Below are 26,772 nucleotides of genomic sequence, written 5' to 3' on the forward strand. Positions count from 1 at the left end.
GCCAGAGCCGCACCGGCAGGGCTGGGCTGGGCGCCGGGTGGGGGCGACACGTGGCGGCGGGTCTTCCAGGTCCCAGCCTACCCCTCTGTGCTCTTTGGGGTCTGGCACACACTGCCCAGGTACAAGACTGGCCACCTCTGGCTTCGCGTCTCCATCTCCCACTCTGTCCCCCGGATGGCAGGTCGGGGAGGGTGCCCCCGGGGCTGGGACACGCAGTTGGCTGGGAGGCGGGAAGGTGGCCTCGGGCGCCTCCTGCTAGTCCCTAAAGTGCCAGCTGGGAGTGCAGGACCTAGGGAAGCCCCATGCCGCCGCAGCGTTGGGGCGGAAGGGCTCACAACTGGCCGCACAGGTAGCGCAGGCGCGCCGATGCCCACTCACGTGTGGACCCGCGTGCCTGTCCGTGGGTCCATATGCGCGAACTCGAGTGTGCGCACTCTGGCCGCGCGAGCGTGCAAACACGCGTGCATGCACGCTGGCCAACACGTGCAGACCAGCGCGCTCCCATTCGAGCGCTGACAGACCTCTCCCACTCCAGAACGTGGACACGCACAAAGCCCCGCGCGCACCTGCCCAAAGCAGAGAAACTTGTCTAAGGGGAAGGGAAATGGGCAACTGCCCCTGCAGCCAGCAGAGCCCTGGCCTCCGGCGCTCCACCCTCCCACACCCACGAAGGCTCCGGAATGTTTGAAGCCGAAAGTTTGAGGTGGGCGAGGGCCCGCAGAGGTCTGGGATGCCGCCCGGGAGCCTTGAGCCGATCAGGATCAGCACTAGGGGGCCCCCAACACCGCCTCAGAGTGAGAAAGATGGGGGCGGAGATACTGCTGGCTCCGCGCAGAGGCACCGCCCCCCATGCGCTGCCTTTATTGGCATAGGCGCACCCTGCGCGAGGCCCCGCCCCTGCGCTCTTGCCGCAGAGGCCCTCTCTCCGCGCTTGCACCGAGGCCCCGCCCCGTCCCGCAGAGGCCCCGCCCCCACCCGGACGGGATCTTGGCGTGGCTATGCCGCAGAGGCCCCCAAACTCGCCTGCGCAAGACCCTGCCCTATTCTAAACCTCGGTGCGACCTCAATTCCGTGCCGCAAGCCTGCCGCGCCCTCCAGCCTCTAGCTGGAAGAAGGTTGCTCTATTCAGTTAGCCCCCGAGTGTTAGCCCCTCCTCCTTCCCTGAGTTGTTGGGGGCAAGAAGTGGTGCCAAGCTGGGAAGAAGGCCTTGAGCGCTGCGGGAGACCGTTCTGCTCCGGTCACCTGGGCCCGCAGGGCAGGGACCTTTATCTCCGGAAGTAGGAGGCAGCTGGCAGACGTGGGGCGGGTGGGGGGGGGGGGGAACAAACCGGTGGGCTTGGATTCTCTGAGTCACTTACGTGAGGATGCCAGGAGCTCCAGATCCCTTTTGGTTGAATTAAGATGCTACTCACAACCCACAATCCGTGGGGTTTGCAAACTCGTGGCCCTCAGGCTGAATTTGGCCTGTAGATATGTTTGATTTGCGAGCACAAGGTTTTAAAATCGTAAAATTCGAATGCCTTTAGCCTGGACACACTTCCAGTTGGTCACAGTCCCTTCCCCTCCTTTTGTATCACACCCATCCACTTCACTCATTTTCATGCACTGCGTGGCCCCTAAAGACTGAATTTGCCGCCTCCAGTCCAGCTACCAGCACCTGATCCCCACTTTTAAACGCCAAAACCAGGTTGGCCATCTGGCTTGTGGGGAGATTCATTCCTGCTTCCTGGGTGCCAACCCTCACACCTGGTCCCACTGAGAATGGTTCTGCTCAGAGACCAGTGTTCTCATCTGCCAGGGTCAGTGCATTCCAGGCACAGGCCTAGAAGTGTCAGCCAAGATACCAGCCTCGTGTCAGAAGCCTTGACCGTGTGCATGTGAGAGCCCACACATCTCATGGGCTCTCCCTGGTGACAGGGACCAAGCCATTTCCCAAGTGCCCAGTGTATCCATGAAACGCTTATCTCCAGTAATTTCACTGGAAACTGCCTTCAAGTCTTTCTTGTTTTTTACCCCCAATTTATGGATGAAGGAATGAAGGCTGGAGAGGCAGCTACCTGCCCACTGTCACCATTGCTAGGAAGTGGCAAAGGCCACATTTGGCCCCAAGCCTGTCTCCAAAGCTCAACTCCTTTGGAATTTCCAAAAAGGGCCTGCTTTGCCTCTGAGGGGAGATAAACAAAAGACACCAGCAACAGGAAAATGTGGAGGTAACAGCATGGAGATTACGGACACTTGTGCAATTTCATGGAGCCAGAGAGCGAGGTTGTGTATGTGGGTGGGTTTGAGCTGTGTGTGCACACTTACAAAGGTGGTATGGGCATGAAGTGTGCTGTGTCTGCATCAGTGTTCACGAATGTACACGTGTTGCCCACACGTGTTGTGGGTTCGTTTAGTCCACCAGTGTGCGTGGCACAGCTGCTCTGTCCTTAGATGGAGGATGGGCTGCAGGGAACAGCCCTCAGGTCACTGCTCCGACTAGAGCTCACCTAGTGATCACAAAATGGTCAACAAATACATGGAACAAGATAATCTTGAGTTTTACGAAGAACAAAGCAGAGCGGTGTGATAGAATGTGACGAAGAGGAGGTGGTGAGCAACCTTAAAATAAGGCGGCCAGGGGCGGGGCGCGGTGGCTCACGCCTGTAATCCCAGCACTTTGGGAGGCCCAGGCAGGCAGATCACGAGGTCAGGAGATCGAGACCATCCTGGCTAACACGGTGAAACTCCGTCTCTACTAAAAATACAAAAAATTAGCTGGGCGTGGTGGCAGGTGCCTGTAGTCCCAGCTACTCAGGAGGCTGAGGCAGGAGAATGGCGTGAACTCAGGAGGTGGAGCTTGCAGTAAGCGGAGATGGAGCCACTGCACTCCAGCCTGGGTGACAGAGCGACACTCCGTCAAAAAAAAAAAAAAAAAAAAAGAAGAAGAAAGAAAGAAAAGAAGGCTGCCAGGTCAGTTGTCTGAGTTGTCTGAGGAAGGGAGGTTGGAGCTGAAACCTGATGGAGAAGAGGGTGGTATGGGAAGACCTGGGGGGCGGCAAGTGTCGCGGATGGAGGAAAAGCCCACCTCACTGTGTCTGTGTGTCCCCAGCAGTGTGGCCATCAGGCTGAGCCCAGCCAGGCCTCCTGAGATCCGTGGATCCGACCCCACCTCACCTGGCCCATGATTTCCCTTCATCTGCCTGCCTCCTCCTCCATCCAGACAGCGGCCGTCACCTCTACCTGCCGCAACCCTCCCTCTTCTGAGCTTTTGTTAGTCCTCTGACTGGAAGTGATTTCTCCTCCTCACCCCCATCCTGCTTTGCTGTGCACACAGAGACTGCCTTCCCATCCATGTCAGCACCTGAGGACCCTTGCTGGGTGGCTAACTTGAAAACTGCCCTCTCCCACTGATGGAGGGCTGGGGACTGTCCCCCGTCCCCACTGTTCGTCGGTCTCCCCACCCCCACCCCCAGTGATGCAGCTCCACAGCTTTCCCTGGAACTTTATTTTTGTTTTCTCCCTTCCCTATTTATAGCTCTCTCCCCTTCAAACCATCCCTGCATCCATCCTGTTGCCTGGAAACGGGCTCTGGGCTGAGGGTGGGGGAAGGCCAGGCCGAGCCCAGGCAGGGGAAGGAAGAGCTGTCACCCACTCCCCTCTTAGCACCACCCCCGGGCTCCTAGAAGCCCACCCCTCCCTCTGCCCAGCACCCATCATGTTTTTTAAAAAGAGAAAACAAAATGTGACAAGCAGCGGCCTTTGGGAAGTCCTTCCTGGCTCCTCAAGGGCACCATGATTTCACGCGCACCTCTCAATAGCCTACCCTGCCCAAAGCCTGGACTCATTTTTTCAGATGAGGAAATGGAGGTTTCAAGAAGCAAAAGTCTTGCAGCCCAGGTACCCTCTCAGTGGAAGCTCCATGCTGTGGGGTTGCGAGCCTTGGGATATCAGCCTGACACACTGAAAAGAAAGCTTGAAAGCATAAATCATTCTGTAATTCTTTACTTACAGAAGGATAGAGAGAAAAAGTTTACAACAAACCTGCCACACAGCAAGCCACTGGCCATGCATCTGCCATGCCCTCTGCCATGCGCCCTACCGTGCCCCTGCAGTCCCCCCACCTACCTCCTACTATGCGCCCACCACACCCAACTGCAGCTTGACTTCTGGCCCTAGTGCTTACTTCCACAGATTGGACCAGGCTTGCTTCCTGACTCTGTCATGGCACCAACTGTGGCAGTGGAAGTTCACATAACCTCTCTGAACCTTGGTTTCCTGAGCCCCAAAATGAGGATGCTAATTTCTACCCCATAGGACTAGTAGGAGAATTAAATGCAATACTGATGAGAAAGTGCTTCATAAATTATAGAGTGCTGTAAATTGGGAGTGATCAATTAGAATAGTTAATATTGTTTATTGTTATTGTCATTGTTAGGGCCAAGAGGTAGGGCAGGAGAGCCAAAATCGGCCCTGAGATTAGAGAGGGAGCCCCTGGCCAGGGTCTAGGCAGAAGGACTCCTTTCCCTGGCAGAATGAGGGACATGGGTGGGGGCTGCCCGGGCACACCTGCAGGATATCAGGGAGTGGAGGATGGCACAGAGGTCCTCTTGTGCCCAATTTCTGCCTCTCAAGTGCTCCATCCCTTATTCTCTACCCCCAACTCATTGTCCCCTGCCCTAAGGTCCAACTTTGCTTTCCAAATAGGCTTTCTGGGATAACTTGAGCCCAGGAGTTCAAAATCAGCCTGGGCAACGTAGCAAGACCCTGTCTACAAAAAATACTAAAAGTTAGCTGGGTGCAGTTGCTCACCCCTGTAGTCCCAGCTACTTGGGAAACTGAGGTGGGAGGATTGCTTGGGCTCAGGTATTGGAGGCTGCAGTGAGCTGCAATTGTGACACCGCACTCCATCCTAGGCAAAGCAAGACCCTGTCTCAAAAAAGAAAAAGAAAAAGGAAAAAAAAAGGCTCTCGGGCAGAATGGGAGAGAGGGCTGCCAAGGAGCAGCTGGGCCATGATTCAGCCCGAGTCACCCATCTGAATCCTGGGGCCTCCCTCATCCAGGCCGGACCGCAGCTGCTGGGGGTGAGGGGGTGCAGCGAGAGGGGAGGGGGCCTGTGTGAGCAGCAGGCTGTGTGCCTGTGTGCCCAGGCTGGGGCTCTCATGACCATCAGTGCAGCACTGTGAGGGCCTGGGGGTAGTGCGCGTGAGGAGATCAGGGTGGGGAAGGTGACCCGATGTGCATCAGTTATCTGGGCTGACTGAGGAGGTAGGGTTTCCTTGTGTGTGTGCATATGTGTGTGTGTGTAGCATGTGCACATGTATGAGGGCGTTGTATGTGTGTCTGAGTAGGGCTAGAGTTTGACTCCCAACTTTATTACTTTCTAGTTGTGCAACCCTGGCAAGTTACTTAATGTCTCTGAACTTTTTAGTTTCCTCACCTATGAAATGGGAATAATTGTATTGTCTCAGATGGTTTTCTTTAGGATTAAATAGAATGAGGTGATGACTGTAAAACACTAATATACAGTAAGTGGTATACTACCATCGTTATCATCATCTGGGGGGTGCCGGGTTATACATGGCACACAGGTGGATGGGTGTGGATCCGAGTGTCTGTATTCAGAGGGTGCAGGTGTGTGCGGTCTGGGTAAGTATTTTTTATTTTTATTTTTAAATAAAAAAATTACAAAAAATTTATGCAATCTTCATAGCCAACTACAACTACAGGTAAGTATTTCTTGAAGGAGTGTGTGCTTGTATGTGGTGTGTGCATCCCTGAAGCAAACACAAGAACTTTACAGAAAGTTGGGTTTATATGGCACTGCCTGCCCTCCCCCCCCCCCCCCCCACCACACACACAGAGCACACACCTTCTCTAGTGGCTTCAATTTGCTGAAATACGGCCTAGACCAGGGCCAATATCCAGGCAACGAGTTCAGGAACTGTGGATGCTGTTGTGTTGGGAGTCTCAGACCTTCTCAAAAGTTTTAGCCTCAAACAAAGCTAGAATGGGAGTAGCTGCCTGGGTGTGAGAAGGGGATTGTGCTTGATGGAGGAGACATGAACATGATATGAACGTGAAAGAGGCGGGGAAAGAGGGCAAGATACATATTTTGTGTGTGTGTGTGTGCAGGGGTGGCTTTGGGGGGTGGCTGCTGTCTCTGCTCTGGTACAGTCCGCTTGTCTCCATGGTGCCTGTTGCCACACACGCTTGCTTTTCAGAAAGTCACTGGGATTGTTTATTCCACCCCCGGCCTGGGCGCCAGCCAAGGAGCTGCAGGCACTTGTTTATCTTCTGGTGCGTACGAGTGTGTATGGCTCCCCAGCGGCAGAGCAACCCGAGATACATACACTCACACGGGTGTGGGTGACCATGTCAGTTGTCACAGGGTGAGCCTGAACCCTAGGATGAATCACAACCTGGGACCAGATGGATTCTCTCCACACGGGGACAAAGATGACCCCCAGCAATTCCAGGTGTATGCAACACCGATTCAGCAAGGCCCAAAATTCCAGGAGAGTATGAGAAGCATGTGGCTTTGGTTCTGTGCTCCATCCCTGACTCCCCCTCCCCCCAGAACAAATCAGTGACCTGGGTCACTGCCCACCCTAGAGCTGGCACTGGGATCCATCCCATCCCACCAGATGGGCTGGGGTGGGGAGGTGGTCTCCCAAGGAAAATGGAGGTGTCGTTGTCAGAAAAGGGTGCGCAGTGCTGGGCTTGCCACATAACACTGCTGTCCACAGCAAAGGCACTTGGTGTATTTTTCCTCCCTACATCTTCCTTAGAGCTCTGAGAGCTAAGCATTTTATATGATGACATCGAGGCTAAGAGAGACCTCAACCAAGGCCGTACAGCTAGTAACTGGCAAAGCCAGGACTGAACCCACATCGACTGCCTCCGTACCTGTTTTGAGCTCCTCCTCTGCATTAGCAAGTGCTTTGTTTTGTTGTCTGGAAATTTTCATTTTAAAAATGTTTTTATCAACAAGTCCCTATGGAACAAGAGCGGTTGCAGAGCATGGCAGAGGACCTAGATTGTAAAGAGGCTCCAATGTCCACATAGCAGGCACTGCCAGAACTCTGACCACAGCCCTTTGGGTGCCTTTATCATTTTTGTGCCCACCAGCAGGACTCCCAGCAGTACCTGCATCTTTGTCAGAGTGATGCTCTCAGGCTGCTGGGACCCACTTTGCCCACATTCATTGTGGGCCAGGAGTGCCTGGGAATTAACATACAGCCCATGCAACACATTCCAGGGATGGCCCTTAACCAACATCTGCTGGTGTTGGGATATAAATACCCCACCTCCCTTGCCCTCAGCCAGGAGAATTCCACAATGTGTATTTACCCCATTTTCCAAGAGTTCCCTGCAGGATTAAGCTTCACTCACTCACTGTGGTAGCCGACTTAATAATAAGCTCGTACTGGCTGCCTTCCCTTCCTGGGTCACCTTCCCACTCCCCTGCTGGTGTCCTTGCACCTCACAAATAAACTGCATGCTTTTGATCTTTATCTCCAGGTCTGGGAGCTGCCCTGGGGTTCTGGATCCCATCCCCACCTTCCACCTGAGCATCCAGCCCAGCCCTGGTCCTCTCTTTTGCTGACAGCTTGCCCTTTCCCTTTGTACTGGGCCCCTCCCATCAGAATTTAAATGCCTTCAAGTCTCCTTCATCTCAACCTCCCACCCCTCTGGAGTGACTGTCATTCCTGTTTTCTCTCTCAAAGCCCAGACTTTCTGAGGAAGTTGTCTACTTGCCTACCCCATTTCCTTACTCCCATTTCCTCATCAACCTACCCCCCACCATGGCTGCCTTCCACCCCGCTACTCCACTAACTGCATATCATCAACTTTCAAAGTCCAGAGGACACCTTTCAGGCCATATCTTGTCTTCTTGATGTGGTGACTCTCCTGCCTTCTGGAACACTCTCTCCCTTGGCTTCTAAGACATAACACTCTCCTGGGCTGCTTCTGGCTTCTCAGATCACTGCTTCTCATTCTTTGCTGCAGCCTCCTTTTCCCAGCCAGTCCCTTCATGTTGGCGTGCCTCAGGGTTGGCGTGGGGCCCTTGTGTCTCCCTACCTGGTGTGTACCTAATGTGTACGTCCTTCCATGTGCTGACACCCCTCCCATGACCTCCAGCACCAGCTGGAGGTGGATGGGCTCCCTTGTCTGCCTTCAGCTTTGGCCACTACAGAACTCAGTTCTGGACTCAAATGTATCAGCACGGCCATCCTATAAACCCCTCTTTCCCCCCAGAGCTCAAAAGTTATCTGTCCTTCATCCACCTGGCTCCCCAAGGCAGAATCTCAGAGAGGCAGCAGAGTTCTCTCTCCCCTCCCACCCACATCCACCTCATGGTCAAGGCCTATTGATTTTACCCCTAGATAGGTATCCAATCTGACCCCTCCTCTCCATCCCTACAAATGCTGCCGTGGTTCAGGCATCATCATCGCTCACCTGAACACCTGCCATAGCCTCCTCACTCCTGCCTAGTCCCTGCTCCTGTCCACCCTCGTCCTGTCCTGGGGGACCTTTTTCGATCACAGGTTGGTTCTTGCCACTTTTCACATCTGTGAACTTCTCCAAGCCTTAATTTCATCTGTGTCATGGAGCCAGTAATGTTTACTTTGAAGGGTTGTAGGGAGAAAAAAATGAAATGATGAATGTGGAATAAGGGTTTGTAAGCTCTGAAGCGAAATGGCCTTGTGGGCAGTGAATGAGCAATTTTCAGGACCGGAAATGTGAGGAAGCAGCCCTGGTGTGGTGCTGTCCGTGGTGCTGAAACCGGTCCGACACGCTGAGGTTTTCTCCTTGCCTGGCGTGCTGCCTGGAGACGCCAGTCCCACGGATTTTCTTCATTTACCACCTAGAATTTTAAATACATATATATATATATATATATATATATATATATATATATATATATATATATTTAAAGGATCACTGTGACTTACGGTTCACCAAGTAAGAGAGGGGAGTAAAATGTAAGAATAAGACGTGAGGTTTCAGGAGTTAGACTGCATGGGTTTGTAATCCCAGTTCCACTACTAACTAGATGTGTGACCACAAACAAGTTACTTATCTGCTTCTGTTTTCTTATCTGAAAAATGGAGATATAATACATTAATATTAACTTGCTCCTAAGCGATTGGAAATTGAAATTAGATAAAACCTGTAAAGAGAATCTTAGCGCCATGTCTGGCCCTACATAAGCATCATTGCCAATAGTTGTTACTATTGATTAATAGATGGTGGTGGCTTCATAGTACCGGTGCGAAAGGGTTTTGTCACATCTAGGGCAATTACGGAATTATTTTTTCTCCTCTGGGAAGTCAAGGGGAAGGGAACTCCTTGTCTGCAGGGGAATGTGGAGGGGGTGGGCAGCGAGTCTCCGTGTCCTTGATGATTCAGATACCACTGGAAGCCCCTGAACACCTACTTTGCCCTTCCAAGACCACCGTGAGGTGCTTAATGTTAGTCCCGTTTTACAGATCGAGAAACTGAGGTGCAGAGAGGTGAAATGATTTGCTCGAGAGTACCCAGGGAGAGGGGGGCGGGCGGGCCCCCTGGGGAGGCCGCAGCCAGGGACTGGAAGGCATCTCTCCCGCATCACTACCTCCGGCGTCCCCGCCACTCGCTGGAGCGTGGGCAGCGGCGAGACAAAGGGCCGGGGGCGGGGAAGAGGAGGCCGGAAGTGCGGCCGGGGGTGGGGGGGCAGAGGCGGGAAATTTCCTCGCTGGCGGAGCCGGGAGATCGCGCCGACCTGGGTCCCCATCCAGGCGCCTCGAGTCCTCAGGCCGGCGACTGCCCCCTCTGAGCCCCAGTTCCCTCCTTGGTCAAGCCAGGCGAGGGCTTTCGAGGGGCTGGTCTAAGATCTGCGAGACGCCGCGCCCCGCCCTCAGCAAGCTCGCAGCAAAGGGGCAGCCTCTCCGGCCCTCAGTCTCCCTGTCTGTGAAGTGGGAACCCGCCCGAGGACGGCGCGGAACCCGGGAGCCCAGCGGCCGCAGTTAGGGTTGGCCAGCGAGGGGCGCCCCTCCCTCGCTCCCTCCCGCCGCGGTTTCCCCGCGGTCACCGCCCCCTCGCGGTTCCGAGTCGGCCGGGCGACCAGTGCGCATGCCCGGGGCGGGGCGCGGGGCGGGAGCGCGGAGCCGGCGCTGGGGACGGCTGCGCCGAGTCTGCGGGTCCTCCCGCCAGCCCGGCCGGAGGCAGCCGAGGCCGCTCGGGCGGCGGCGGCGGCGGGAGCCGGAGCGCATCGCGCCCAGGAGCCGGAGCAGCGGCACTGCCTGGTAAGCGCCGCGCCCACACCCGCTGTCTTTCCGGGCGGGCGGCGGCAGCCCCTTGATCCGCTCGCTGCCGCCCCGGAGCCGCTGTCCAGGGTCCTCTAAGCCCCCCGGCGACGGGGCTCAGACACCTCGCGCGGCATGAGCCCGGGTGTGTGCGCGCGGCTGGGGGCGGTGGGTGTCTGTTTCCAGGCTCCTCGCCGGGGCGGGGCGGGGCGGGGGTGGGTCCCGCAGCGCCGGGCCGAACATCCGAGGGGCCCGGCGGGCCAGGCTGCCCTGGCCGTGGGGTCGGCCCCGCACCCGGCCTTGCCGCCGCCCGCTGGCTTTGTTCGGCACGGCCGCGCGCGAGGGGGTGCTTCCCGCCACTGGGGGGAGGGCGTCCTCCCGCGTTGATTCATCTTCCCCGGAGCGAGCTCAACGCTCCACTGGCTCCACTCACACTAAGAGCACACTCGCCGTCACACACCCAGTGTGGCACACACTCCGGGGCGCGATCACACACCACCGCGTTCACGCACGGGCGCCTCATTTCCTCGAGTGAGGCCACAGGTCTACCGCACACACACAATGGCTGTTGGTCATTCCATTAGACTCATACACACGGCCACCTGTCACCCAGGGTACTGGGTGGGAGCCTTGCGTACACAACCAGGCACAGCTACACACTCAAACCAGCCATCGCGGATCACAGCATGGTCATCAACTCAACAATACTCCCTGATCACAACACACTCGGGGCCACCCTGCCCTGGCCTGCTCACCCCTGCTCATGGTGTCCCTTGCATACCCAGAGACCCTGGAGTAGACTGCCACCCTTGTGCACACACTCCCTCTTACACACACACTCTGTCTCTTAGCATGCTGCCCACTCTCACCCACACTGGCCCACGTTTGCACGTCCATGAACGTCCATTCTTGCCCTCCTATGTATGTATGTATGTATGTATGCATGGTCTGAGGGCCGTTTCTGGAAGCAGGTCTGACTAACACCTTTAGATTCCTTCTCCCCCTACACCCCCGAGCAGGAGACTTTGCTGCTCTGAGGGCACTACGAGAGAAGGGGACAAGGGGCAGCAGACTGAGATTCTCAGACACACTCAGATGCCTGACGAAGCCCCTCAAGCCTTTGTTGGTCTTGTCAGCACAGGAAGAGGTATTTGCAGGTGCTTGGCAGTTCTGGCCCTGTTTATGGGTGTAAGGATGGCTCCATGCTGGAAAGAAATCCTAGAGGGAAAGGAATGGCTGGCCAGGTCTCTGTGGCCTGAATGGGCAGTCACAGGGGCTGCTGCTCTCCCTGGGAGCAGGACACAGGCAACTAACTGTGCAACACCCAGCTAAGCTCTCCTAGGAGTGAGATACCCACAGGGTCCAAGTAGCCCCCACGAGGCACAAACACACAGGCCATTCTGCACATGTGGGGTGTACATACGCACAACAAGCTCTTCTTGAGCAGAACACGGGAGCCAGGTCCTGGCCCCAGAGTGGCCCAAGCTGGTACATACATCCACAAGCAGTCTGCTCACTCCTTTGCATGCCAGGTGAGCCCACCCACATACCTAGCAGACATTCCTACCTTCTGCCTCAGTCGGGTCACACTCAACCTGTTTATGCCCAAGTGTACTGGCTCATCTGCTCATAGGGTGTGTGTGTTCCCACAGGTGGGGGAATGTAGGCAGGGGCACAGGGAGCTCTTGCTTCTTCTACTGCATGCTCCTTGGCACTGTTGCTTGGGAGGAACCTTGGCCTGACCTCAAAAACCAGAAAGGGGGTTTTAAGAACCAAGTGTCGGGCCAGGTGCAGTGGCTCATACCTGTAATCCCAATACTTTGAGAAGCCCAGGCAGGAGGATTGCTTGAGGCCAGGAATTTGAGACAAGCTTGGGCAACATACCAAGACCCCCATCTCTACATAAATTTAAAGATTAGCTGGGTGTGATGGCACATGCCTATAGCTACTTAGGAGGCTGATGAGGGAAGATTGCTTGAGCTGAGGAGTTGGAGGCTACAGTGAGGTATGATTGTGTCACTGCACTCCAGCCTGGGCAACAGAGTGAGACCCTGTCTTAAAAAAAAAAAGAAAGAAAGAGCCAAGTGTCAGCGTCCATGATGTTAGAAAGAACCCAGGTTTTGTGCTTGGGCACAATTGGCTTTGAACTACAGCCTTCCCTCCCGCCCCAGTTGTGTGCCCTTGGTCAAGTCTTCTCCCTCTGACTTCAGTGGCCTCATCTGTGAAATGGGATGATAATGCCCCCCTCATGAGATTGTTGTGGGATCCAGATGATAAAAAGAGACAGAGACCGGGTGCAGTGGCTCACGCCTGTAATCCCAACACTTTGAGAGGCCGAGGTGGGTGGATCACTTGAGGCCAGGAGTTCAAGACCAGCCTGAACAACATGGTGAAACCCTGTCTCTACAAAAAATACAAAAATTAGTTAGGTATCGTGGCGCATGCCTGGAATCCAAGCTACTCGGGAGGCTGAGGCAGGAGAATCACTTGAACCTGGAAGGTGGGGATTGCAGTGAGCCAAGATCATGCCACTGCACTCCAGCCTAGGCAACAAAGCAAGACTCAGTCTCAAAAAAAGAAAGACAGTGAGAATGCTGGGCCCAGGTAATGGAGCTGGGTTCTAGTGGGATAGCTGCAGGGACAGAATGTGGGGCCTCAGGCCTGGGCTGCCTCTCAGAGAAGCAGCTCGAGGATCCTCAGTCCTCCCCAAGATCCAAGAAGGGCCCAGCAGAACTGTGAGCAGTAGAGCCTCTGGGAATGGTCTTGGGGCAGTTCTGAAACCCAGGGCTGGCCTATCTCTTCTAGATGTAACTACATCCCCTCTCCCATTTCACAGATTGGAAAACTGAGACCCACAGAGTAGAAACACTCACTCAGAGTCATAGAGGATGTCAATGACTAAGCTGGGGCTTGACCCCACATCTTTCTCCCTCCCTGACCAGGCTGTCTGTCCCTACCCTGGACTTTATCCCATCTCAGAGGCTGGAAAATACAAGTTGGGGACGGGAAGCCTGGGGACTTTCAAAAGGGGCATGTTATCAGCTGAGCCAAGCTTGCCTCTTAGAACCTGTTTCTTCCTCTGGAAAACAGGACTACAACACCTGCCTGGCAGGTGGGTGGGATTTGCACATAGTAAGGGCTTGATTTGTACAAGGTCACCTCTGCCTTTCATGGCATTGCGGTCCAGGGTCCAAACTCAGGTGGCTACAGGCCAGGAGGGTAACATACATGAAGGGCCGGCTGTGAGAAAAACGACAGTGAGAATTCCATGATTGATGGCAGCAGACAGTCAGCCTCAGTGTCTAGGACACTATGGGGAAGAGGGGAGATTGTGGCTGATTGGAGAGTACACCCCCATCTAAGGAGGCTGTCCCTTTGGGGCTCCAGCTGAATGTTGCCAGGCAGGAAGCACGCTCAGATTGCCAAATTTTAGTTTTCCAAGAGAAGCTGGAAATCTTACTGTCGCATGAAATCTTCTGATGTTTAGAAGTTGATTAGTTAATTTCTTTTTAAAACTGATTTTAAAATGTGTTTAGCTCTGTGGGTCAAACAAGCCTGTCTGAGGGTCAGGTTTTGCTGGTTTGTGTCTCTGCTGCAGGCCCTTTCCTCCCCTGCCGCCTCCTGGGAGCACAGCTGGGCTCTGACAGGCTGAATAGATAAAAACAGGCCTTCCACAGACACAGCCCAGCCCTAAAGTGAGCAGAGTCAGGCACACCCCTCATTTTCTTTAATTCTCACTATAGCCCTGGGGGAGCAGGCGGTGGGTTCTTCAGGGTCCCCAAGGAGGAGAAGGGCGTTGCTTGAAGTCACAGAGCTGATAAGCAGTGGGCTGGCCTGACTTTCTGCCCGGGCTTCACCCAGGAAGAGGAGCTTATTGGCTGGGCTGGTGTGTGAGGACCCCAGGGCTGGGCTTCCAGGGCTGAAATGAGGGGTAGTGAGGGCCCAGAGCACCCTTCCTATATCCTTTGCTGACTCCTTCCAGCTCCAGCTGAACTCCCTGTACACCAGCCAGGCAGCTGTTGAATTCCTGTTTTCCAGAGAAGGAAACAGGCAGGCATGGTAGACAGATCCTGGCCCTCACTGGAACCTGGGCCGTTTCTCTCTCTCCCTGTCTCCCTTTGTTTTAAAAACAGTTTCTTGTTCTGTTACCCAGGCTGATCATAGCTCACTGCAGCCTCAAACTCCTGGACTCAAGAGATCCTCCTGCCTCAGCCTCTGGAGCAGGCAGGACTATAAGTACATGCCACCACACCTGGCTAATTTCTTTTTTTTTTTTAATTTTAATTTAAAGTTTTTGTAGAGACAGGAGCTTGCTGTGTTGCCCATGCTGATCTGGAACTCCTGGCCTCAAGCGGTCATCCCACCTTGACTTCCCAAAGCACCGGGATTACAGCCGCAGTACTCAGCCCCAGGGCCCTTTCCCTTGACCGTTTTCCCGGTCACCCTGGCTTATAACGTCCTTTTCCATAGCCCAAGGGCCAGATGGATCAGAGGTTGCAAGCTGGTGACCTAGGGGTCAAAGTTGGCTCATGAAAGTGTTTTGGCCGGGCATGGTGGACCATGCCTGTAATCGCAGCACTTTGGGAGGCCAAGGCAGCCAGTCACTTGAGGCCAGAAGTTCGAGACCACCCTGGCCAACACGGTGAAACTCTGTCTCTAATAAAAATTTTAAAAATTAGCTGTAGCTAATGAGAGTAGCTGTAGCCCCAGCTACTCGGGTGGCTGAGGCATGAGAATTGCTTGAACCCGGGAGGCAGAGGTTGCAGTGAGCTGAGATTGTACCACTGCACTCCAGCCTGGGTGACAGAGTGAGACTCTGTCTCAAAAAAAAAAAAAAAAGTGTTTTGTTTAGCCTGTATGATATTTTTTAAATTAGCCAATATTTAAAATATAGATATCCAGCCTGGGCGCGGTAGCTTATGCCTGTAATCCCAGCACTTTGGCAGGCCAAGGTAGGCAAATCACCTGAGGTCAGGAGTTCGAGACCAGCCTGACCAACATGGAGAAACCCTGTCTCTACTAAAAATACAAAATTAGCTGGGCATGGTGGCACATGCCTGTAATCCCAGCTACTTGGGAGGCTGAGGCAGGAGAATCACTTGAACCTGGGAGGCAGAGGTTGCAATGACCCAAGATAGCACCATTGCACTCCAGCCTGGACAACAAGAGCAAAACTCTGTCTCAATAAATAAATAAACAAAATACAGATATCCAGATTTATGACTTAGCTAAAACAAAATTTAGGAAACCTGGAGGCACAGTGGCCACATTCACTTCCCTGCTTAAATACTTCCAAGGGGCGGGACACAGTGGCTCACTAGGTGCTAGGTATAATCCTATTGTAGACACGAGATCCTGCTATGTTGCCCATGCTGGTCTGGAACTCTTGGCCTCAAGAGATCAAGGTATAATCCTATTACTTTGAGAGGCTGGGGTGGGAGGATCACTTGAGCCTAGGAGTTTGGCTCTTAGACCAGCCTGGCCAACATGGCAAAACCTCATCTCTACAAAAGATACAAAAATTAACTCAGCATGGTGGCACACATCTGTAATCCCAGCTGCTTGGGAGGCTGAGGTGGAAGGATCATTTGAGCCCAGGAGGTCAAGGCTGCAATGAGCTGAGATTGCGCCACTGCACTCCAGCCTGGGCAACAGAGTGAGACATTGTCTCAAATAAAGAGAAAATACTTCCAGGGTTTCCAGTGCCCTTAGGCTAAACCCCCCTCCTCCACCATGCCTTGTGTGATTTGCTGCCTCCTCTTCCGCTGCCACCCCCTTTCCACCTCCACTGCAGCTCTTCATGGCTGGCTGAGATGGTAACCGCCTCAGAGGGGCCTTTCTTGACCACATGTCTAAACCAGCTGCCCACTCCTTTGTCTTCACAGCATCCACTATTTGAAATAATATGATTTATTTGCCACTTGTTTATTTCCCTCCTCCCAATCTTTCTGCATCTATAAGGCAGGGACCCCACATTTCTTATTCACTGCTGTATCCCCAGTCCTAAGAATAATGCCTAGAACATTGCCTGTGTGCTCAGTAAATGCTGAGTTAATGGAATGATTCCTAATTGGCCATAACTGGTAGGAATTGGGTGCAGTTGCCCCTTTAGAAGGGGCCAGTGCCCTCTAGTTTGCCACAGTCCACACCACTCCCTCTTGTCTCCCTCAGTCGGGGTATGTCAGGAGTCTTTCATCATCTCCCTTGCAGGAGAAAACAAATATTTGTCTGTGCCCATATCACTATCAAAAGGCCAAAGATGAAGATGGACTCAATTCATGCCACTAAAATCTGATGCCTGCCTGACCCCTGCAGGCTGGTGACCATCCAGTGATCCCAAGAATTCCAACCAGACCTCTCCCGTGCTTCTGGCCTGCTTCCTACTGCCTCCTGGATGTCACCCCCCATAAGTCCCATGGGCACTCCAGTGCCACTTCTGAAACCCAGTGCCCCATCATCCTCTGCAAAACTGTTCCTCTTCCTGTGTTCCCCTCTTAGTGATGGTCCCCCTCCCCCACCTCATAAGCCACAGCCTGAGGGACCCAGTAGTGAACAGTATCGACTATGTCCCCATCCAGAGACCTGAGGTCTGGCCAGGGATCCAGAGGTGTAAATGGCTAGATGCAGAGTGACATGAGCCTTGTTAGAGGAAGAACGAGAGGCTACAGGAATCCCCAGGAAGCTGGTAGCCAAACAAGGCCTACTAGAGGAGGAGGCGTTTTAACGGAGACCTGAAGGTGTAACAAGAGACAGCCAGGCAAGAAGGGAGGGAGAGATTCCTCCAGAAGAGGGTGTGTAGAGGCTGAGGTGGTGGGGGAGAGAGAGAGTGTGTATGTGTGTGTGTACATGTTTTGGGGGTGGGAGTGGGTAATGAAAGATAAATCCCAGCACTTAAGTAGAAACATAGGGGCTTAGGAGCATATTAAAGAGCTGGACTTTACCCCAAAGGTAAGAGGGAGTCATTAAAGGTTTCTCTTTATTGTCCATTAGAAAAAAAAAGGACTATGTGCGCACATAACCACAATTTAAACATCACAAAGGGGCGCACAAAGAAAAGCTTCTCCCACCCTCAGATCCCCGCTCTTCCTTCTGAGAGGCAGTCACTGCTAAAAGTTTTATAGGATTCCATCCAGAAATTCTCTCTTATAAATAAACCCATCCATGTGTGTCCTTTTCCTTGGCTACACGCGTGGGATCCCAGTAGCCATGCTGTCCCCTGGCCTTTTTCAATTAATTTATCTTGGGTGCTTTCCCTCTTTACCCCACACCTTCTAGTAGCTGCCCGGTGTTCTGCGTGGTTGTCCCACAGTTCACAGAACCTGCCTCCCGGTCTTGTTCTCATCACTAGCCATGCCCTTGTGTACCCCAGGACCTTCTTCAGGACCCCAGGTCTATCTTTAGGACCATGCCTAGAGGTGGGCTTGGTGGCTCAAATGCTATGCGCGTTGTAAACTTTGATAGAAAGTGATAAATGTCCTTCCAAAAAGATTACAACTAATTTACATTTCCGGCAAGAATGAGGAGGGTTTTGAGCCAGGGAGGGCAAAGTTGGCTCTGCATCTTAGGTCATTCAGTTATTCATGGAACAAATCCGTATGAGGATCTTCCTTGCTTACTGCATGTGTGCCAGGTCTCAACTCTGGGATATATCAGTTAGCACAGCAAAGTCCCCACCTCCTGGAGCTGGCATTTTAATGAGAGCAACACACCACAAGCAATAAACGAATATATGCGATATATCAGATGGTGACAAGTACTATGGAGGAAAACTGATTAGAATAAGAGGGTGGAGAATGCCAGCCAGAGCTGGGGAGGAGACTGTTTTACATTGCATGGGTCAGGGAAAGCCTTGGGGAGCCGACCATGCAGATATTTGGAGAGAAATCTCTCCATGCAGAAGAAGCAGGCAGCGGCAAGGCATGGAGGCAGGTGTGTTCAAGGCTCAGCGAGGCACCCAGCGTGGCTGAAGCAGCGTGAGGGAGAGGGAGAGCAGCAGCAGAAAGTGCAGAGGAGGTGACGGGGCCTGAAGATGCAGGGGCTTCTGAGCCATTCTAAGGAGTTTACTGTTACTTTGCATGGGATGGGGAGACACTGCCTGGTTCCGAGCAGAGGGGGGACATGATTTGTCTCAGGTTTTACTAAGATCCCTCTGGCTGCTGTGTTGAGAATAAGCTATGGGACAAAGGAAAAGGCAGGGATAATCCAGGTGAGAGACGGTGGGGGGTTCAGATGGCAGTGGCCAGATGCTGGATATATTCTGATGGTAACTCCATTATGTTTTGCTGATAGACGTGGGGTGTGAAAGTCAAAGGTGATTAGGGATTTGGGCCTGAGCATTAAAGCGATGGTTTTGGAGCAGGTTTGAGGGGATCAGGAGCTCTATTCACTTTGGCTACTTAGTGTGTAACGGAACGGGGTTGCTTATAGGTCCCTCTTCTTAGATATCCCCCAAGCACTACAAACTCAGCTTGTCCAAAAACGGATCTCCCCCTTTCCTACATCTCCTGCTCAGCACCATCACCCAGCAGCCCTCACCCTAGCCAGTACCCTGCAGACCGCCCCTGCCGTTACCAATACAGCCTGTTGGTACCTGTCAGTTTTCCTTTGCATTTCTCAATTCTGCCTTTAACTACCATCTCCAGGACCTCTGCTGTGCTGTCTCTCATCGAGATTCCTGCAACTGCTCAGGGCCTGTTGCAGAGAAGGGACTAGGTGAATGAATGAAGGATTAAATGGATGAAAGATTAAATGAATGATTTACCAGCTTCCTCATAGGTCTTGGCCAACCTCTGTCCTCCTTCAGCCCAGCCTCCATACCATCCCAGAGGAATCTTTGAAAACACACACATCTGATTATGTCCCTTCCTTGACTATAAACCATTCACAGCTCTCCAGGGCCTACATAGACATAAACTGGTGGCCTACAGGCAAGTCTTGTTTGGCCCACATAATGTTCGGGTTTTTTTTTTTTTTTAAACCTTGAATTAATTAGCATATTTTACATTAAAGTCTGGATTTCCCACTTCAGCAACTGGAAGAATTGGTACCACCAGGTTGCATTTCTCCAGGATAGCACTTGGCTGATGGAGTAGTGGTTCTCCCTTTATTATTTTTATTTATTTTTGTTTGTATTTGTTTATTTTTGAAATGGAGTCTTGCTCCATTGCCCAGGCTGGAGTGCAATGGCACGATCTTGGCTCACTGCAACCTCTGCCTCTCAGGTTCAAGCAATTCTCCTGCCTCAGCCTCCTGAGTAGCTGAGATTATAGGCGTGCACCACCACACCTGGCTAATTTTTTTGTATTTTTAGTAGAGACGGGGTTACACCATGTTGTCCAGGGGGGTCTTGAACTCCTGACCTCTAGTGATCCGTCAGCCTCGGCCTCCCAAAGTGCTGGGATTACAGGCGTGAGCCACCGCACCCGGCCATCCCTTTAGACAGAGCATGTGCTCTCTAATTTGTCATAGTCCCTACCACTCCCTTTTGTCTTATACCTAACCCACTTCCCTCACTGAAATTACCTACCTCACCCCTGGACATCAGAGTTTGCAGCCCCTGGCCTAGAGGACAAAAGCATAATTTCTGTATGGTGTGTTGCATGGGGTGGGGTTGAACAGGGAGGGGCGATAGTAGGCAAAGTTGAAAAGTTAGGCTGTGGATGGGGCACAGTGGCTCACGCCTGTAATCTCAGCCTTTGGGAGGCCGAGGTGGGCGAATCACCTGAGGTGGGGAAACCAGCCTGACCAACAAAATACAAAATTAGCTGGGCGTGGTGGCGCATGCCCGTAGTCCCAGCTACTTGGGAGGCCGAGGAGAATCACTTGAACCCAGGAGGCGGAGGTTGCGGTTGCGGTGAGCTGAGATCGCGCCATTGCACTCCAGCCTGGGCAACAAGAGCGAAACTCTGTCTCAAAAAAAAAAAAGAAAAAGGAAAAGAAAGTTAGGCTGTGGCCAAGTTGTGAAGGGCTTTGAATGCCTTGTAAGACATCTTTATACAGAGGGCCACTGGGAGCAGTGAAGCAGGGGAGTGACATGCTTGGGTCTGTGTTTTTAGTCCAGGTCCTCTGGACAGGTGGGGACCAGATGGGACACAGCACTCAGTGAGGAGGGGGAGAAGGCAGAGGCTCCTCCCCCACTGAGCGTTGGAGAGTCTGAGTCAGCTCTCTCTCTGTTTCAGAACCAGACAGCAGCCTTGGGCGCAGGCGTGGTCACGAGGGCAGATGGACACTGCTGAAGACCCGGCCTGGCTCCAGCTGCTTCAGAAGGACTCCAGCCCACCAGGACCCCGACCCACAGCCTTCTTCTGCCCACAGGATGGGAGCCTGGGGGCTGGCAGCTCGGCCATGAGGGATTACTGCCCCTCCCAGCAAAAGGCAAGCCCTGCGCCCCCCAGGCACACTCCTGACCAAAGTCCAGGCATGGAGTCTAGACACAGAAGCCCCAGTGGGGCTGGGGAAGGGGCCTCCTACTCTGACGGCCCCAGAGGGAGCCTGGCCTGCCCCTCCCCAACCTGCTTCTCTCCCCAGGAGGCGCCCTCTAAGGAGACATTGGAGGCACAAGGAGCCTCCATCTCAGGGACACCAGAAACCACCACGTCTGGGAAGCCAGAGCCTGTGTCCTCCGTGAAAACTGAGCCCAAATCCTCAGATGACAGAAATCCTATGTTCTTAGAGAAGATGGATTCCAAGTCCTCAAAGCAGGCCGATTCCACTTCCATAGGAAAGGAGGATCCTGGGTCCTTGCGGAAGGCAGATCCCATGTTTACAGGAAAGGCAGAGCCTGAAATCTTGGGAAAGGGGGATCCTGTGGCTCCTGGAAGGATGGATCCCATGACTCTAAGAAAGGAAGATCTTGGATCCCTGGGAAAAGTAGATCCTTTGTGCTCCAGCAAGATGTATACAGTGTCACTGAGGAAGGAGGATCCTGGGTCTTTGAGAAAGGTGGATCCTGTGTCCTCAGACAAAGTGGACCCCGTGTCCCCAAGAAAGGAGGAGCCCAGGTATTCAGGAAAAGAGCATCCTGTGTCCTCAGAAAAGGTCGCTCCTACATCTGCAGAAAAGGTAGATCTTGTATTGTCGGGAAAGAGAGATCCTGGGCCCTTGGGAAAGGCAGATCCTGTGCCCTTGGAAAGCATGGATTCTGCGTCCACAGGAAAGACAGAGCCTGGGCTCCTGGGCAAGCTGATTCTAGGCTCATCAGGCAAGAATGGGCCTGTATCCTCTGGGACCGGGGCTCCAGGGTCCTTGGGAAGGCTGGATCCCACATGCTTGGGGATGGCAGATCCCGCATCTGTGGGAAATGTAGAAACTGTGCCCGCCACAAAAGAGGACTCCCGGTTCCTGGGAAAGATGGACCCTGCCTCCTCAGGAGAGGGGTGTCCTGTGTCTGGCCACACGGATACCACGGCTTCAGCAAAGACAGATCTCACGTCTTTGAAAAATGTGGATCCCATGTCTTCAGGCAAGGTGGATCCAGTTTCTCTGGGAAAGATGGACCCCATGTGCTCCGGAAAGCCAGAGCTCTTGTCTCCTGGACAGGCAGAGCGTGTGTCTGTGGGAAAGGCAGGAACTGTATCGGCAGGAACTGTATCCCCAGGAAAAGAGGACCCAGTGTCCTCCAGAAGGGAGGACCCCATATCTGCCAGAAGTAGAAAGACGTCATCTGAAAAAGTGAATCCTGAGTCTTCGGGAAAGACAAACCCTGTGTCTTCAGGTCCAGGAGATCCCAGGTCCTTGGGGGCAGCAGGTCCCCCATCTGCAGTAAAGGCTGAGCCAGTGACTGGGGGAAAAGGAGATCCCCTGTCCTCGGAGAAGGCAGGTCTGGCGGCCTCTGGAAAGGCGGCTCCCACAGCCTCAGGGAAGGCCGAGCCCCTGGTGGTGGGCAAGGAGGACCCTGTGAGCAGGGGAAAGGCAGATGCTGTCCCCTCTGGACAAGGGGACTCTGCGTCTATAGGTAAAGTGGTCTCAACTCCAGGAAAAACAGTCCCGGTGCCCTCGGGGAAGGTGGATCCCGTGTCCCTGGGAAAAGCAGAAGCTATCCCAGAGGGAAAGGTGGGTTCTCTGCCTCTAGAGAAGGGGAATCCTGTTAACACCGCAAAGACGGATCCCAGGGCCTCAGGGAAAGCACAGCCGCAGTCTGGTGGCAAAGCAGAAACAAAGCTCCCTGGGCAAGAGGGCGCCGCAGCACCAGGAGAAGCAGGGGCTGTGTGTTTGAAAAAGGAGATACCACAGGCCTCAGAGAAGGTGGATCCTGGATCCTGCAGAAAAGCAGAGCCCCTTGCCTCAGGGAAGGGAGAGCCTGTGTCCCTGGGGAAGGCCGACTCTGCACCTTCCACAAAAACGCAGTCCCCATCCTTGGGGAAGGTGGCCCCCCTGACTCTGGAGAAAACCAAGCCGTTCTCCCCCTCCAGGCAGTTAGACGGCAAAGCCCTCCGCTCAGCCCGGTCTCCTGAGGGTGCCAGGGGCAGTGAAGGCCGCGTGGAGCCGAAGCCCGAGCCCATGTCCAGCACCGAGGCCTCCAGTCTCAGCCAGAAAGACCCGGAAGCCGCTGGGGCCGAGAGAAGCCCCCGCCCAGAGGCCGCAGCGCCCCCGCCGGGGCCGCGGACTCGCGACAACTTCACTAAGGCACCGTCGTGGGAGGCGAGCGCCCCGCCGCCGCCGCGCGAGGACGCGGGCACTCAGGCGGGCGCGCAGGCCTGCGTCTCAGTGGCCGTGAGCCCCATGTCTCCGCAGGACGGCGCTGGGGGCCCGGCCTTCAGCTTCCAGGCGGCGCCCAGACCGCCCTCGCGCCGAGATGCGGGCCTGCAGGTGTCGCTGGGCGCCGCCGAGACGCGCTCCGTGGCCACTGGGCCCATGACACCGCAAGCCGCCGCGCCGCCCGCCTTCCCCGAAGTGCGGGTGCGGCCCGGCTCAGCGCTGGCGGCCGCTGTAGCGCCCCCGGAGCCGGCTGAGCCCGTGCGAGACGTGAGCTGGGACGAGAAGGGCATGACGTGGGAGGTATACGGCGCCGCCATGGAGGTGGAGGTGCTGGGCATGGCCATCCAGAAGCATCTGGAGCGACAGATCGAGGAGCACGGCCGCCAAGGGGCGCCCGCGCCGCCGCCCGCCGCCCGTGCCGGCCCCGGCCGTTCCGACTCGGTGCGCACCGCGCCCCCAGATGGCGCCGCCAAGCGTCCGCCCGGCCTGTTCCGCGCGCTGCTGCAGAGTGTGCGCCGGCCGCGGTGCTGCTCGCGGGCGGGACCCACGGCCGAGTGATCTGCTCCCATTTTGTACGCCCGAGTTTCCGACCTTCTCAGGCTCCCTTCTTGATCACAGGCCCCTAGAAGGGGTCCCCTCTGCGTGCCACAGGCCTCCGAGGGGTTGTGCAGCCTCTAGGGCTGTTGCGTCCCCGTCTTTCCAGCCCCTCCCATCACAAACACAGAAGAACCCCTTCTACTAAGCTCCCTTGTGGCCACGAGCCCACGAACCCGGCCAGCCCTGACGCCCCACTGTCCCCTCACAGCCCTCAGCTCTACTCCCGGTCACACTGGGCGACCACGGGGACCTGCTCAGCACCCTCACCTCCCATCCCCTGAGAGCTGGGGCAGGCTCCTGAGATGTCTAGACTGGTGCGTTGTGGTCTCCGGTGGGGCCAGATCCCCAGAACAGGGAGAGACTGCATACAAGTCTGAGTGGCAGAAGCTTCAAGTGGGTAAGGATCGGTGTGTGAGACCCGCGAGTGGGCACCGCTCTGAATGTGAGGCCTCGGGCAGCACGTGAGGTAGAACGAGTGTGAGCGTCTCCACGCAGTGGCTGGCCCCGTGGCCGGGGCGTCTCTTGCATGCTGTTGGTGGTCCTTCCCCAGTTCCTATCTCCCACCCGCTTGGTTCCAGCCCCATCCCCTCTCCCACTGAGTCACAGGTTTGAGATTCCCAGAGAGGCCAAAGACAGCTACAGGAAGTACCCTGGGGGCTCAGCTGAGAGAGAGGCACAGAAAGGCCAGAGGGTCTCAGGAAGGTCTGGAGGTCACAGCTGGGCTCACAGAAGCTCTTGGGCCCTGGCATCCTGGGTGACAGCTGTTCTTGGGTATTGGGGACAGGACAGAGAGCTCATTCTATAACCACAGTTGTCTTTTAAAGGCCACCCTCTCCAGCCCCTTGTCCCCCCTGTGCTGTGAGCCCCACAAGTCCCTTGTGACCACTCAGTGTCCCGTCCCCACCCCTCCAGCCGCAGTTTTTGGCTACAAACTGTCACAGTATACATTGGTAATAAAATATTTCCCCAACCCCTGTCTGCCGTGATTGGCCAAAAGCAGGAGGCAGGGCAGCGTCATATATTTTCATCTCCAGGGAGACAGGTGCAGTTAGGGTGTGGCGGGGCCTCTTCGAGGGGGGCCAGAAGAGTGGGGGCCCCTGTCACAGGTCCGTGGTGTCCAGGCCAGCGTTGGTGTAGGACGGCCCCTCCAGCTGTCCACTCGCGCCTGCCTGCCGTCCTAACAGGACCACGCTCAGGGGCTCTGGATCTGGCTCTGGTGGTGTGTGCGGTGGCCTGTGCTCCTGCAGGGAGAGGGAGAGGAGGTGTGAAGGGCAAGGCAAGGTGGGGCGAGTGCCCCAGGCCCTAGGGGAGTGGACGGGCTTCAAGCTCAGGACCAATGGTTCTTTGGCAGGGGTCCCACCCTGCCCCTCCTGGGGCCTCTGGTCCAGGCTGTGTCCCAGAGTCCCAGAGGTGGCCCTGGCTAATGGTGATGCAGATTAGGGGAGGGGGAGGGTGTGGCCTGGGGGATCCACTCTGGCCTTTGCCCTACCCACCAACACTGCGGCACTCTGCTGTTCAGCCCAGTTCCAAATAATGCCAGGCCCTGTGTCCTGTGCCAAGGAGCCAGCCCAGCACAGTTCCTGCCCCCGTACCCCACGGCAGGCACCGTGTGGGTTGAGGTCCATCCATTACCTCAACCACCCACTGAAACCCTCTGAGGGAGGGAACATGTCCTCTCTTCACAGATATGGAAACTGAGGCCGAGAGAGGTCTACTGGTGAAGAGGGGGCAGACCACTGGTCTTGCTGGTTCAAAAGCGTGTCCATGATGTGACACTGCCCTGGTTGAATTTGACGTCTCTTTTTGCTGCCCTCAGAGGGATGCTGCCCATAGGCTGGTCCCACCTGCAGTTCATCATGGCACACACTCGTGTCTCCCGCCCTTCCTCTTCCACCTCGCCATGCGACATGCTGTGTGCGTGCACACACACACACGCTCCTATGGAACAGCCAGGCCCCCAAGCTCAGCTGCTCTGCTACAGAGACACCCACAGGGCCAGAGCCCCAGCCACCACCACCCTCCCCAGGGCACTCCAAGGGCTCTTTCCAGACTGGGGCTGTTCTGGTCCCTAGTAAACAGTGGAACATCTGAGGGGCCCCAGAGGGGCTAAGCATCCTGCCTGTGTTCCTCAGAGCCCTCAGGACAGACCCCGAGTGGAGAGCTGCAGGTTCAGTGCCACCCACGATAACATGACCTGGTGCCAGAGACCAAAGACCTGGGTTCTGGTCTGCTCCTGCCCTGCACGCTGTCCCACTTTGAGCAAGTCAGCACCCCTCTCTGGATGTGAATTTCCTTGCTGGCTACTTGGGGAGGTTAGAGTGATAATCTCTCCAGCCAGTCACACCTACCACACAGACGTGTGGAGCTTAGACAAGTCAGGGCACCAAGAGATTCCTGGGAAAAGGACCCACCCGCGCCACCCCAGTCACGGGAGAGTAGCAGGCAGACAGCTCCCAAGAAGGCCCCATGCCTCGTGGGCCTGCCCAGAGACCCGCAAGACTCACTGCTGCAGGAGAGAGGGCAGAGCCTTAGGCAGCTTCTCAGAAATATAGCAACCCCCTGCCCTCCCAGGACAAAATCTGAGCAATTTTCTGGCTTTGAAGACTTTCCGTGACTTGTCCCCACACCCTCTCCAGCCCCACCTCAGGGGGTCCTTAACTCCACTCCCTCGGGTGTGGAGCAACATCAGCCTCTGCCACAGGCCATGCACTCCAGCAGACAAGACTGTTCCTTTGCCTCAGTTCCCCAGACATGTTCATTGGAGTTTTGGCCACTAACCATCTCCTAGCATCTACCCAGAGGCCTCCAGCGCTGCCTGGCTGCCTGCATTACCACCCACACAACCATACCTGGAGCCTGTCTGGAGGCTTCTGTGCCAGATTCCCTGCACCGTGTTATACCTGGGCCCCTGTGCAACATTGTACCATTTTGAAGACCAAGAGAGGCTTTGGTCGACCAAATCCTTCCATGGAAGGAGCCCTCAGGGAAAACAAATTCTGAACCATGAAGTCAGGCTGGGAGCCCCTAGTGGGCAGGGACCCGGCCAAGCCCAGAACCCAGACTGGGGGAAAATGTGGGTGGATCCCCTGCAACACCACACACAGAACCTCAGACTATCACAGCTCCAATGGGCCTTAAGCGTCTCCTCCAGAGGTGGCTTTCAAAGTGGGAAGAAGAGAGGGCAGTTCCTTCTGTTTCCAGAGAGCCA

General features: G+C 54.9%; 2 protein-coding genes across 3 annotated transcripts in view; one reads left to right on the top strand and one right to left on the bottom strand.

Annotated features, from left to right (window-relative positions):
- The first annotated feature begins 10,119 nt into the window (after positions 1-10,119).
- Positions 10,120-24,535, top strand: GPRIN1 (G protein regulated inducer of neurite outgrowth 1). Its single transcript, XM_002816245.6, has 2 exons — positions 10,120-10,271; positions 20,450-24,535. Exon 2 carries the CDS (start codon positions 20,493-20,495, stop codon positions 23,523-23,525), a length of 3,033 nt encoding a protein of 1,010 aa, XP_002816291.2. The 5' UTR covers positions 10,120-10,271; positions 20,450-20,492; the 3' UTR covers positions 23,526-24,535.
- The window catches only part of CDHR2 (cadherin related family member 2), a 55,259-nt gene continuing 52,992 nt past the window's right edge, over positions 24,506-26,772 (bottom strand). Inside the window, exon 32 of one of the 2 annotated variants that reach the window (XM_054556326.2) lies at positions 24,506-24,805. In XM_054556326.2, coding sequence (XP_054412301.1) covers positions 24,665-24,805 — 141 coding nt within the window. In that variant the 3' untranslated portion in view covers positions 24,506-24,664. The remainder of the gene's footprint in view (positions 24,806-26,772) is intronic. The other variant, XM_054556325.2, reaches the window with a different exon arrangement.

The sequence above is a fragment of the Pongo abelii genome, chromosome 4 (genome assembly GCF_028885655.2).
Source record: "Pongo abelii isolate AG06213 chromosome 4, NHGRI_mPonAbe1-v2.0_pri, whole genome shotgun sequence".
In the NCBI taxonomy this organism is placed as follows: Eukaryota; Metazoa; Chordata; class Mammalia; order Primates; family Hominidae; genus Pongo; species Pongo abelii.